The sequence below is a fragment of the Mixophyes fleayi genome, chromosome 7 (assembly GCF_038048845.1).
Source record: "Mixophyes fleayi isolate aMixFle1 chromosome 7, aMixFle1.hap1, whole genome shotgun sequence".
Lineage (NCBI taxonomy): Eukaryota > Metazoa > Chordata > Amphibia > Anura > Limnodynastidae > Mixophyes > Mixophyes fleayi.
The window spans coordinates 67977905-67993041 of record NC_134408.1 but is presented as its reverse complement, the minus strand read 5'-3'; the positions used below and the strand labels follow the sequence as shown (position 1 = coordinate 67993041).

Genomic DNA, 15137 nt, shown 5'->3' with positions numbered 1-15137 from the left:
TTGAATATGTTTTTATTTGTACCATAAATCAAGGCCATAGTGGCAAACAATATACACATAATAGATTCCCTAGTGTACAATGAATAAAAGAACTTCTGTTAATTAACTAAATTGTATTATTTGTCAATATCATATACTGTGCATTCATATTTCATCCTCAGCAACCTTTATTTTTTTTTTCTGTCTGGTTATAAGCAATTTGATTATTTTGCAACTGACCCTGCATTTTGTTTTATGTGACAGAATAGATCTAAATTTGGACTTCCCTGTCAGTTTGCACATATCTAGGTAAACTGGATCTAATATTGGCTTCTCAGTTACCATTCAATAAATGTCATACTTAATGCTAGTAACAGGGAATACCTATTGTAATGTGTTTTGACTCTGTGTGGTCTCCCCTGGTTTAACAAAAATCAAAAACTAAAATAGTAAAATTGTTTCTGGAACTATCACTGTTCAATTTTTTGCAGAGTACACATATTTTATATGTTTACACTCAGAAGTAGCTAATTATGGTTTTGTTGCTTTCTTTTTCAGCCTTTTTTTGTTGATCACAATTCTCGGAGCACTACTTTTATTGACCCTCGTCTTCCATTGCAAAGCAGCAGACCAACAAGTGCATTGCTTCATCGACAGCATTTAACAAGACAGCGCAGTCACAGTGCTGGGGAGGTTAGTCTGAAGTGTAATGCATGACACTATATAATTTTGCTTTAAATGAAATACAAGTAATGATGGATATAAATATGGATTCCCTGGAATACCAGATATGGATACCAGAAAAAGCAAGAAAAACTCCATTGAGGACTTTTTCAGTTAAAATGTAAAAAGGGCAAAATTTGATTGCTGGACCTCCTACACTTTCCACTAGCATTGTAGCCCTGTCCCCTGACCCCTTCCCTTGACTCCTGTAACCTGACATCCTGGGATACTGTCCTCTGACATCTATTTACCATCTCTGCTCTGCTCTTATACAGAAACCATATGGGTTTCTCCTTTATATGAGCAGTGCATCTGCTCCTTTTTCATCATCACTGCTGGTCGAGGTGGTATCAGGGCCTTGGGTGAATCCCAGACACAGCTGCAGATATCCCTGTCTGGATCCATATCTTTTTTGTTTTTAAAAAACGGCATTCACTTCCCAAAAGTAATGCAAGTACCAGCATTCATACCCAGTGTCGGACTGGGGCATGCAGGGCCCATAGGGGGAATATATTGGTAGAGGCCCACCAGAGGGGATGTGGCCAGCCACTAGAGAGGTGTAACCAAACTACTAGAGGGGGTGTGACAAGCCCACGAAGGACAGCTAGCACCATAGTGTAGTATATCAAGAATGCAGTGTATTTATAAAGATTACACAGTCTTGGCCTGCCCCTTAGATTGGGCAGAACAGTCACCAAAAATCAGGACTGTCCTACTAGAATCAGACCATTTGACAGACTTTCCTGCTCCCTCCTACCTGTTCCTATCACTTTCACCACCTGTGGCTGCTGATTTCTTTAGTTGCGGCTTGTCTGGATCCTAGAATGTTGGGTGTCCTATTTGGGAAAAAAGTAGTCACATTAAGAAAATGCCAACCAACACTGGTGTTAAATCAATAGCTTTTACGATTAATAATTAGAGATGTTCACTTACTGGTTTTTGGTTTAGATCTGGATTAACTTTGTGTTTTGGTTTTGGCAAAACCGTCCTTGCGTGTTTTGGTTTTGGATCCCTATTTTTTTTTTCTAAAATCCCTATATTTTTGCTAAAATCACATTTTTCTTTTCCCCCCCTACATTATTATTAACCTCAATAACACTAATTTCAAGTCATTTGCAGTCATTTTTGACCACCTCACAGGTCACAATATTATTTTCATACACCTTCAAACAAAGGCTGCAGCGACCTGGCTGGATGGATAAGCGACAGAGCAATGACACAAACACACGGCAGTTCATAGCACATCTAGGAAACATTGCCACACAGCAGTGGCAGAAAAGAAAAGTGGTGCAAGATGGAATTGTCCTTGGGCCCTCCCACCCACCCTTATGTAAGATATTGAAAAGGACATGTACAGTTTAACAAAGCAAGCACTCCAGTGACAAGCAGTGCCACTTTTCTGGCTGAAGTGCTTGGTTTGTTTGGGCCCCCACAAAACAAGCTAACAATGGACCTAAGCAAACAGTGCTGTTAATGAACTCTACTGTGGGAAGTCATACACCAGTGGAAGCAGTTCTTGCCGGTGATAAGAAGAAGGCCATTGTCATTCCTGGGCAGAAGACCAAAAAATCCACCTCTAATGTGTGGAATTATTTTTACACAAATCCTGACAACAGTTGTCTAGCCATTTGTAGCATTGTAAAGCCACAGTGAGTATAGGTAGGGACCTTAACCATCTAGGAACCTCATCCATGTTTCGCCATTTGAAGCGAGTTCATGGAAAGCTTTTGTGAGAATCAGAAACTTATGCTAAAAAATAACAACAAGCAGTCCAGCATCAGCTACCTCACTTATCTCAGCTAGATCCCAGCACCTGCAATCTACACCCCCAACACCTTCATCATCAATATCCTCACAAGTGATCGGAGTTAGTCCTCCATCCACATTGCTAAGGTGAGATGACTCCTTTGCTATCCAGGACTCCTCAGAAGAATCCATGAGCGTTAGGCCCACTGCTGCTGCTCCTGCTGCTGGGGGTGGTCCTTCAACCCAGAAACAAACCAAGAAGAAGACTACTAGTAGTTTACAACAATTGACTGTTAAACAATCCTTTGCAAGAGGAAGCAAGTATGAAAGCTGTCACTCAGTTGCAAAGCAGATCACAGACGCCATGGCGACTATGCTAGTATTTGATCTGCGTCCAATATCCACTATTAATGCAGCTGGTTTTAGACAGTTACTTGAGGTCTTCACTCCCAATTACCAAATTCCATCATGACACCATTTTACTAGAAAAGTTATTCCTCACCTCTACCAGAAGGTTTATAAAAATTTAATTATTGGGCTACAAAATGCCATTCTACCCACTGTACACTTAACCACAAATATGTGGACAAGCGGAAAGGGGCAAACTAAAGATTATATGATTGTGACAGCCGACTGGGTTGGTGATTCGCCTTCACATCACATTTTTCAGAGGCAGGCTAATCTGTGTATCATCTGCTTCACTAAGAAGTTTATTATTATTATTATTATTATTATTATTATTATTATCGTAGATTTGTAAGGCACCACAGTGCTCCACAGCGCTGTACAGTAGGGAAGACAAGAACATACATAAAACAAGACATATGTAAATGAAGCACAGACAAGTTAGACAAAATGAATGAAGACATGAAAACAAAGGGTGTGGAGAACCCTGCTCATTAGAGAGCTTACAATCTAAAGGGAAGTGTGCACAGCCGAAACAAGAGGAGAGAGTGTGGCTCAGAGTGGAGATTGGGATAGTTGTGAGAGTGCATTTGTGTGAATAGTATTATCATGTATAAGGTCACCTCTAAAAAAGAGATGGGTTTTCAAAGAGCATCTATGATTTGAAGGTTGTGGGAAAGTCTGATTGAGCGTGGTAGAGAATTCCATAAGTGGGGAGCAGCACGGGAGAAATTTTGAAGGTGGGAGTAAGAGATGGTTATCGGATACGAGAAAAGGCGCAGGTCAAAGTAATACCGCTGACAACCTGTTTGAAAAACTAAGGGATGTCATTGCAACATGGCTTATCCTGCTTGAACTCTCCTGAGGATATGTGATTTTTGATACCGCCACCAATATTGTTAGAGCATTACAGTGGGGGTACAGAACTTTTTAAAAAATGACAATGACATGCAGGAGATGCTATCTGTGTCCTGAAATATTTTGAGTAATTTTTGGGATTCTGCAACAGCATGTAGGAGAATGCAGCAGCTGCAACAAGAATAAAATTTAGGGGGAATGTACTTTAGTCCAGCGCAGTGGAGAATACTTTCCGTGTTGTGCAAGGTGCTGAAACCACTCGAAGTAGTCACCTGTGAAGAGAGTGCAGACACTGTTAGCTTAAATCAAGTGATTCCCCTAATTAGACTATTTGAAAAGCAGCAAGAGAAATTGAAGGAGGAAATTAAACAAAGCATTTCCGCTTATTATGTTGGACTTGTAGATTAAGTACTTTATTCACTTCGCCAGGATCCAAGAGTTATCAACATCTTGAAATCGGATCATTACATCTTGGCAACTGTGTTTGACCCTAGGTTTAAGAGCTATGTCTTCTCTTTCTTTCCAACTGACCCAGATCTCAAGAAATGCAATGAGCTCCTGGTCAGCAAGTTGACAGCTTAAATAGCACATCACACAATGACGTCTCCTCCTTCAGTTTCTCTGGAAATTGCTGCTAGGAAAAAACTTAGCTTTCCCAAGACACCCAGTGGTGATGCAGATGAATGCACAACATTTTGACATTTTGGGGTAAATGTATCAAGGTCCGATTTTTTCAGCGTGTTAAAATCGCGGCAAATCACGGGTGATAACCCTCGATTTTGGTCAAAATTTTCTCAAATGTATCAAGCTATGATTTTTACCCTGATCTTCAAAATCGCTGGTCATCTCTGGTGATTTGCTGCGATGTAAAACACTTCCGAGTTAGCTAACTCTCCTGTGTTGTAGCAGGGAGTTGTATAAACACATCACTGTTACACTGTCCTGTCATACAGCAGCCGGAGCTCCGGCAGCTGTCAAAAATGTTAAAAATAGATCAAAGTTAAAGAAAAAATAAAGCATGGGTTCCCCCTTCTATTTAGTCTTAACCCTAGTGCTGCCAGACTACTGCTGGTTCCGTGAAAATCGGGGAAAAAGTTTGCGTGGGGTCCCTCCTATTTTCACGGAACCAGCACTAGGCAAACCAGCTGGGGTTAGTGGCACTATAGCAGGGGGACACGCGACAGGGGTCCCCCTGCCATAATGACTAACCAACCCCAGGCTGTTCAGCGCTGGGCTGGATTCCCTAAGGAGTGGAGTCCGCCAAAAAAAATGAGCGCCCCCCCCCTAGGGACACCCAGCCCAGTGCTGATAGCACTAGGGCTCTTCCTACACCCCTGGGCGGTGGGTGTAGGGTAATAACGGTGATTTAAGTGTTAAAAAAGCAAACGCGCCATTTTGTTTTGTGGAACTACAAGTCCCATCCAGCCAGGTTGCCCTAAATAGTGTGGGCATGCTGCTACTTGTAAAACTACAAGCACCAGCATACCCACGGCAGCCAGGGCATGTTGGCACTTGGAGACCCGCAAGTACCAACATGCCCTGACACCCACGGCTGGCTGGGTCCTATAGTTCCACAAAACAAAATGTTAACAAAATCACAACATCCTCATTACAACCACTAACATTTATTAAAAATAATAAACCCACAAATTACTCACGAATGAAGTTTTCTTCTGTTGTCAGCAGCTTTCAATTCAAAAATGACTGCCACCAAGGTCCAAAATAAATTTGTAATTCCAAAAGTCCATGCTTGACCATGTCCAAAATAAATTTGTAATTCCAAAAGTCCATGCTTCACCATGTCCAAAATAAATTTGTAATTCCAAAAGTCCATGCTTGACCATGACCAAAATAAATTTGTACTTCCAAAAGTCCTGCTTGTAATGTCTTCTGTTCTTCTGCCCAGGTGGGGGGGGGGGGGGCATTGTTGATTGCAGTCTTCTGTTCTTCTGCCCAGGGGGGGCCCATTGTTGCTTGCAGTCTTCTGTTCTTCAGCCAGGGGTGCCCCATATTTGTAACATCCCCGAATCTTGCTTAATTGAAGGGAAATAAAAAAAAGTGAAGGACCACCGCAAATAGCTTCTACACAGTAGACGCTCCGATACACAGTGCCGTAACTAGACATTTTAGTGCCCTGGGCGAGACAGGGCATCGGCGCCCCCCATCTAAGTGTGAGTGGCATTTGACAAGTGGGTGTGGCCAACCTAATGTGTGGGTGTGGCTAGCACTTTACTGAAATAATTCTGTTACACATATTTGCAAATGCATGATATATATATATATATATATATATATATATATATATATATATATATATATACACACATATACACACACACACACACAGTGGTGGGATTGTTCCTGTCATTTCGTCCAGCTGCACAAAACATAGACCATGGATTAGAAAGTGTGCACACATACCTGTCGTCCTCTCAGGCCTTTGTACTGTTCACTAGAAAACACACTCAGGTTCTACGTCCACATAACTAGAGACAAGTACAGACTTAGGCAACGTCAGGCTCTGCAGCTGCTGTTTACAATTACAATTCACACATCACACCCTGTCAGGAGCTCATCAGAAATTAAGCTATTGAAGTTGTAATCATGGGGGGTGGGAGATATTCTTCCATGCACAGCAGACTTCCTGTCAGTAATCCTACTTGAAGGACACTGCCATCAGCCTCCCCTCAGCCTGAAATGACTGATAACATAAATCAATAGCTTGCACTGGTCAGAACTTGACACATTTCACATTGCATCTACAAGTTCTAGGACTTTTACTTATACATTTGAGAAACTTACTAGCAGCACTTTCATACAAGGCAACTTGGATATTAGGTTTAATGGTCTTGTGTTCAACCCAATAATTGAAACACCTCTCTTTGATTTGTGGGCTGCCTTAAAGCTAATGTAGTCATTGCTGGGCTTTGCCTCCTTCAATTCGACTTTAAGTGTAACATACTCTTGCAAGGAAATTATTATTGCAACCATAATTCGAATATTTTTGACAATATTGCCAAAAGTAATGTGCAGATAACCTGAAAAAAAAGCATAAATGAAAGAATGAAAAGAGCTATATTGTGCAAATGATGTTTGTATTGGATGTAGTTTCCTAAAGGGATTTATACTATACAGCATATCTCTGATAGTGGGAGTGACGAACGTTCTGGGAAAAATATACTAGTCTTGTGTCTGCTGTCTGAGCACCATTACAAAATACCTACTGACCTGAACTTTAACCCTGAACCGTGACCTCTGTCCTTGCCTGCAGCTGGTAGGTTTAAAGCACTACGGGGGACAGAGATGGATGATCTCCCCTCCTCTTTCAAATCCCTAGTCTCTTCTTACCTCGCTCTTACTGTCGTATATCTTACTAAAAAGCAACCACTGTACACATTATAGAGGGGCAAGACAAACTGGCTGTTTAACATCACAGAGGCAAAGAAAGTAAGTAAATCAAAGTTAGATGCAGTATTAGAACCAAACTGTCTCCAGCTCACCGACATCCAGCTCTGAGCCGTCAGTCGTGTAAAATATTACATACTGAACGGGGTATAATGACATTACAGCAAGTAACTGTGAAGTTACAAAAAAGGTAATATATCACTTATTGGGAAAATATACCAAGCAGTAATTAAGGTTTGTGTTATAAAGCACCATACATGTGCTAAAAAGTCAAATCATTTTAAAACAGACTTACAGTTACATTATCCTTTCCATCATGCTAGTTCACACAATTCTGCTTTTAAATAAAGTTTACCTAGCATTTCTCCCTACTGTACATGTCGCAGTGCTACTCACCCTACTTCCTTGTGAACTTCCTTTTCACCTCGGGATAAAGTGTGCGGGACCCTAACAACAGGAAGCCAGGTGCCGGAAACACACTTATAGCATGAGAAGGGCACACAGACTGAGCATAGAGGGAGAACGAGACAAGGGAGAAAGAGAGAGATATTCTTCATCCCCTAAGTTCCGCAGTGGAACACATATGCGTTCCAAATGCCAAACTTCCTGTTAGTGGAACGCACATGCATTCCACTGCGGAATTTAAGGGCTGAAGGTAGAGGCAGGTAGCGGGCGGCTGCTGCGCCCCCTTGGCCTTGCGCCCTGGGCGAGGGCACCGCCCGCACCGCCCTCGTTACGGCTCTGCCGATACACAATGAGCTTAACTCATTGCGCTAGGTTTATTTATAGAATTAGGTGCAACCTGGCTGGCTGGGACTTGTGGTTCCACAAAACAAAATGGCGTCTGTTTGTTTTTTTAACACTTAAATCGCCGTTATTACCTTACACCCACCCCCCAGGGGTGTAGGAAGAGCCCTAATGCTATCAGCTCTGGGCTGGGTGTCCCTAGCGGGGGGCCTGCTCGTTTTTTTCGGCGGACCCCACTCCCTAGGGAATCCAGCCCGGAGCTCCGGCAGCTGTATGACAGTGTAACAGTGATGTGTTTGTACAACACGCTGCTAGCAAGCAGGGTGTTGTATCTGGCGTGTTTGAAAGCAAACTCTCCTGAATTTGCTTAATCGCAGCTTCATACATTTGAGACTTGTATAGCTGAAGTGACAAACAGTCAGGAGTTTGATCTCTATTGATTTTGCAAATAGCGATTTTGACAAAAGCACAACTCTGGCGATTTTACATGAAATATCAGCTTGGGACATAGCTTCTTCATGTACATTTTGTAGTATGAAATGGAGAACCCATCCGGGCCAGGGCTCTTTCCAAGAGGGGAAGACTTGATTGCTTCATTATGTTTGTTAAGAGAAAAGGGGGAGTCTAGGAGATCTCTTGTCTCTTGTGAGATTTTGGGAAAATCAATATACTGCAAATACTTTTCTATTTCTTTACCAGAAAGGGCACTGTCTATTTCTGATAATTGAGGGCGGATGTGGTAAAGACTAGCATAATAAGAACGGAAGGCCTCAGCAATAGACCTATCAGTATGCATTATAGTTCCTCTGGTATCTTGGATACTATGTATATAGGTGCGGGTGCGTTGAGAACGGAGAGCTCTGGGCAAGAGACGACCAGGTTTATCACCCCTTTGATAAAATTTGTTTCTGCACAACGCCAGGCCTTTTTCATACGATCGTTTAATAGGGAATTAAGTAATTGCCGTTTATTATGTAGTTCCACCAGAGTCTCTGAGGACATGGAGCTTTTATTATTGGTTTATAATTTTTTAATGTCTGATAGACGTGCGTCTCAAACCACCTCCTTCTGCTTCTTAAGGTATGAGCCTAGCTGGATACATCTTCCTCATACTACACATTTGTGAGCTTCCCAGACTAACAACTTGGACGTCTCACCGTTATCATTAATAGATAAGTATTCATCAATCGCAGAACTCAATTGTGATTTACAGTATGGGTCCTGTAATAGCAGTTCATTAAATCTCCAGGACCACTGTCTAGGGGGAGGGGAGACCAATCTAATTGTCATATATATATAGGAGCATGGTCAGAGTCAGTTATTTGACCCATCCAAGAGTCATATACAAGGTCAGAGTACCTATGGTTAATAAAGAGGTAGTCTATGTGCAAATAAGAGGAGTGAGGGTACGAGAAAAAAAGTATAATCCCTGTCTGAGGGATGAAAAATGCGTCGGCCAGCTGGTGGTCATGAAACTCCCTCCTAACCTTGCAGGCGTCCTTAAGAGATGTCCTAGGGGCACCAGTAGAGGAATCAATCTGTGGAAATAAGGCCCAATTCAGATCTCCACCCAGAACCACCACCCTTTCGAGCTGATCCTCAATCTGTGACAGAGTTTTGGATAAAAAGGGAACCTGAGAACTATTGGGTGCATAAATATTAACCAGTGTGAATTGTTGGTGAAAAGTCTTATTTTTAAGAAGCAAAACCCTACCCTCTACAATTACACTTGAGGAAATTTCCGATAGACGTTGATGCTTATGTTATGTGCGTATTGTCGCTAACCAATAACGATTGTCGAACCTCGAGTTGTGTTTCCAAAGCACCGAGATTTATTCGCAATAATAGAATATATATATGCTCAAGCGAAGTAATAGTAAATACAGCCGTTACTTATCGCAGGCGCTCTGGATCCAGTGCAGTCATTCAATCCTGAAGTCTGGGGACAAGATGTCTCCACTCTGGATCACAAGCTGCTGCTTTTATACACAATCAAATACAGTAATACAATGAAGATGGTATAGCTTGCATCTATTGGTCCGGGTCTCAGGAATGTCCAAGGGGTCGTCAATCATTGGCTGGTTCATCCTAAGGAATCCAAAGGAGGGGGTCATCTCTGCAGGGGGTATGCTCTGCTCTTCCCGCCAGGATTCCTTAGTCTTAAGTAGTTCATAATTCCCTATCATTCATAACTTGCGTATGCACTCTGCAATTCCCTCGCAGAGTGAACCAAACAGTAGGATATGTAATAAGGTTCATTATGATACCACTCATGATGTTATTCCTTTAACCCATTCTGTGTATTTCACTAATATGCATGTAACTCTGATATAACATATAAATACTACTATGTTTCGACATAACTGACTATGTGTTGCAACTATCATTAATGTGTACTATTTTATAAGTATGCGTGTTTGTGCGAATGTATGGTAAAAGTCCAATTACTGTTGTTGCCACGTGTAGTGGATGCGTACGCCCTTTCACGCTGTAGCGTGCCCTTGTACGTCGATGCGTACCGTACGCATCTTTTCAGACAAAGACAACCAAGTTTGCTAGACTTTAATTGAAATGACTTTATCCAATTTGCTGACTTCGACAGCTCCACCCTTTGATAGTGTAATAAACTATCACCCAATCACCGTTTCAAGTTCAGGATTATACAATACTTCTTCACAGACCATGATCTCGGTATCTGGTACCACCCTTTCAGTCTCTTTCTCAGTGTTACTCCCATGAGACCGTTTTCCACACTTCAACACAGTAGGAACACATTTGACAACTAAACCAATTGCTAAGATGACACCCAGTATAAGGAGAAGGAGCTTACCTACACTAGCAACCATTTCCTGTACCCACTCCCCCAGACCGGAGAACCATTTTGCTGGGTTCAACCATGATAACCAACCCGCCACCTTTTCCCCGACCTCATATAACGAAGAATTATGGCTCTTTCGAAATTCCCATTTCAGCTGCAAAATTTCATCTTTCTTCCGGTCTATAACCTCTTTAGGGTCATCCGTATTATGGGTGGCCAGTGTCACACAGTACCCACCAATAATATAGGTGAGATAATTTAGTACCAGTCTATGTTGCACCAACTCCTTCTTGTACGCTTGTAGCTCCCTTCCAGTATACCTGAAGAGTGTCATCATACATCTCGGTGATATTATCTATTAATTTGGCTAGGTCTTGGATATATTTAAAGTTTAATGTTCCCCGAGCGGTCCTGGTGAGATCTAGAGCAACCATAACTTGGAAACCAGCAGTTTCACTAATCAATTTTGTAGCTATGGGTTCCTCACCAGGAATCATATTTCTCTTGCCACGGTGTTCATACTGTGTGTGTATGTATGGTGGTGATGTAGTCTTGTGAATATCAACCATTTCTTCATGAGTAATAGTCATGATTTCAGGAACCAGTTTAGCTAAGAAACACAAGCCTTTGGAACTCGGAGTCACCCAGGAATAAGCTTTTCTTCCACAAACAAAATACACATCCTCAGGGAGAACATAAGGGACGGTATGCCCATGAATTATGTCACACAGAGTTTTGATAAAACTACCCATGCCTAGTGTCTCCATCTGCTCTAGACATGTGTCGGTATTAATGACATTTTCACATTTATCTGTAGAGACTTTTCCAATGGATACCTTCTTATGTTTGGTTATACGCCCTAACTTGTGACTTCCATCAACATTCCTGCCTAGTAGTGACCTTGTGAGTCTCTCTCTAAAATGAGTGTGGCGAGCCATTGTCTGATCTGATAGGTCAGCCTCCCAATTCTCCAGGCGCTTTGCAGGAGATATGTTTAGGCACAGCAAAGATCTGCCTATGGAGTATTGTCGAAGCGTCAGACTAGGGGACCTAGTGTTATTGTACCTCCCTTCTATGGGCCTCCCACCCCTTAATTCGAGTACTTCGGATATGTTTAGAGGGAATGGCACTAGTCCTATGTTATGCTGCCCTTGAGGCACGTGAGAGCACACCCAACACTCGGTTTGGTTTAGCACCTTACCCACCAGGGAGTGATAATCCTCCAAAGGATGCCCGCCTATATTCAGAGTACTGGGGGACTGGCATCGTTGGATGCATCTCTCTTCAACTAGGGAGTTGCAGAACCTGCAGATACAATACTCATCAGACAATAGCCCCTCACACTGCCTCCGAGTTCCTGAGCTAGCAGACCTTTTCATAACCCCTGGACCAAGTTTGATAATGGGCTGCTCAGGATATCCTATTAACTTTTCTTCGGCCTCCATTTCATCCGTATCACTCCCAGAACTCTCCTCCGTCCTCCATCCTCCTTCACAAAAATAGAATGTCCTAGAAAAAGTAAAAACAAGGAAAATCCTGGAACAAAAGAAAAACAGAAACCGCCACTCCATCGCTGGAAAGATAGTTCTGAGGCAACGTCTCTGGTTCAGGTGTCTCAACTGCAGGCTTTAGGTCTCCCGGAACAGGCTCACAAGTGACAGCTCTATGTCGTCGGTCTGAGTCTTGTCTTGCACTTTCTCCGGATTATGGACTCTCCTGCAGTGGGTGGAATGGACCCAAGTGTCTCTCTCTGCAACCTTCAGTGATGTAGTACTGGTCAGCAGCACTTGGTACGGGCCTTCCCAACGGTCTGTTAAACAACCTAAACGTAAGAAATTGCGGATCATAACATATTCTCCAGGTTCAACATCATGACAGTTCGTTTCTGGCATACCAGGTGACAGCATTTTTAGTTTTTGTTGTTGTTGTTTCAGCTGTCTACTCATTCTTATAAGATATTGTACAGTCACTTCATTATTACACTTTGTCGTCTTGTGGACTCACGATCAAATGAGGTTGTCGTCCGAACAGTATCTCAAAGGGGGACAGATTAAGAGGAGGTATAGGAGTGGTTCGAATGCTGTGGAGGACCAACGGCAAAGCCTCAGGCCATGCCAACCCAGTTTCAGCCATTATCTTACCTAGTTTGTTCTTGATAGTACCGTTTACTCTCTCCACCTTACCACTGGCTTGTGGTCTGCTACTGATTCCCATGAGTTTACACATATTTTGGAAGATATCACCAGTAAAATGGGTACCCCTATCACTTTCAATGATTCTAGGGATACCGAACCTACACACAAAGTCTTGTACAATTTTCTTTGCAGTGAACACGGCAGTATTAGTGGCTGCCGGATATGCTTCTACCCAACCGGAAAACACATCAATACACACTAACACATACTTTAGATTCCTGCACGGTGGTAATTGGATATAGTCAATTTGTATTACCTGAAAAGGTCCGTCTGTAGGAGGGATGTGGGATGGCTCAGTTGGAATAGTTTTCCCAACATTTTTCCTCAAACAAGTAAGACATGACATTGCTTTCTTACCAGCTTGAGAGGAAAATCCGGGAGCACACCAGTATGCTCTCACCAGTTTGCACATACCTTCTTTACCCAGGTGAGTCAGGCCGTGTGCTGCTTCAGCCAGGCTTGGATAGTATGTTCGGGGAGCTACAGGCTTACCTTGTCCATCCCTCCAGAGTCCTGAGGACTCTTGACCACATCCCTTCGCCTTCTAGACCGCCTTCTCCTGCAGGGAACACAAATCTTGCATTTCAATTAATTTCTGCGTGTCTAATGTCTGAAAAACCATGATAGTCTCGGTCGATACAGTCATAGGTTGCCCTGCTGCCCATTTAGCCGCTTCGTCTGCCCTGTTGTTGCCCAATGACACTGGGTCTTCTTCAAAGGTATGGGCTTTGCACTTTATGACGGCTACTGTTCTGGGTAACTGTATCGCTGTCAGAAGTCCTTTTATGTGTTGTGAGTGTGCCACTGGTGTACCTGCTGCTGTCGTAAAGTTTCTAAGACGCCAAAGGGCCCCAAAATCGTGCACTACCCCGAAGGCGTACCTAGAGTCAGTATATATATTGGCTGATTTACCCTCTGCCAATTTACACGCTCTCCTTAGTGCCACTAGTTCCGCCACCTGGGCTGAGTGAGGTGGACCAAGGGGTTCAGCTTCTACCACATCCTGATCGTCTACAACAGCGTAACCAGTACATAGCTCTCCTGTCTCTGTCTGTCTATGGCAACTTCCGTCTGTATAAAACGTAAAATCTACTTTTTCTAAGGGGGTGTCACGTATGTCGGGCCTTGCAGTAAAGGTCTGATTCAGGTGTTCCATACAGTCATGCGTGTCAGTATTCTTGCCTAACTCATCATCAACCAGGGTCTCCTCACCTCCCACCCTTTGTGTCTCTTGAGACACATACGGAAGGTATGTAGCTGGATTTAAGGTGTTACATCGTTTGATGGTGATGTTTGAGGGTGCCATCAGGGCTAGTTCCCATTTTGTGAATCTAGCTGAAGAAACATGTCTGGTTTGGGCTGAATTTAACAGAGCTGATACAGCATGGGGAGTATAGATGGTTGAATTATGACCTAATACTACATCTTTGCTCTTACTTACTAAAAGGGCCGTTGCTGCTACACTTCTGAGACATGTTGGGTGTGACCTTGCCACATTGTCCAATTGTGCACTGTAGTATGCTACCGGTCTGCTAGCGTCACCATGTTTCTGTGCGAGGACACCTGCTGCACAGCCATCAGCTTCTGTACAAAATAGCTCAAAAGGCTTTTCATAATCAGGTATTCCCAATGCAGGTGCTCTTGTCAGACTATCTTTAAGGTTAAAGAACGCTTGCTCTGACTCTTCTGTGTGTACAACACGCTCTGGTTTTGAGGAAGAGACTAGCTCCTGCAATGGTAATGCCAGAATAGAAAAACCTGGGATCCAGGACCTACAGTATCCACACATCCCCAAGAAAGTACGAATCTGCTTCTGGCTCTGCGGCAGGGTCATGTGTTGTATGGCCTCAATTCTGTCGGTTGTCAGGTGTCTTAGACCTTAGTCTGACATGGCTGTAATTTATCCTTTGCCACCTTGTGCCCTGTTTGTGAAAGAAGAAGCAACAACAATTTAGTATCATGCAAACATGACATAAAAGAATCAGAGCACAACAACAAATCGTCCACATATTGAATTAGAACAGACCCATTGTGGGGTTGAAAGGATTGCAAACAGTCATGTAAGGCTTGGGAGAAAATACTGGGGCTGTCAATGAACCCCTGGGGTAGTCTGGTCCATGTGTATTGCACTCCCCTGTAGGAGAATGCAAAAAGGTATTGGCAGTCAGGGTGAAGAGGGACTGAAAAGAAAGCAGAACATAGATCAATGACAGTAAAATGACTGGCAGACGGTGGAATCTGCATGAGGATGACAGCTGGAT

The 15137-nt window shown here is 42.9% G+C and overlaps 1 protein-coding gene across 3 annotated transcripts in view; it reads left to right on the top strand.

Annotated features, from left to right (window-relative positions):
• HECW2 (HECT, C2 and WW domain containing E3 ubiquitin protein ligase 2) overlaps positions 1-15137 on the top strand; it is a 423985-nt gene that overhangs the window by 311409 nt on the left and 97439 nt on the right. For all 3 annotated transcript variants that reach the window (XM_075179947.1, XM_075179946.1, XM_075179948.1), the window contains one exon: positions 538-672. In XM_075179947.1, coding sequence (XP_075036048.1) covers positions 538-672 — 135 coding nt within the window. The remainder of the gene's footprint in view (positions 1-537; positions 673-15137) is intronic.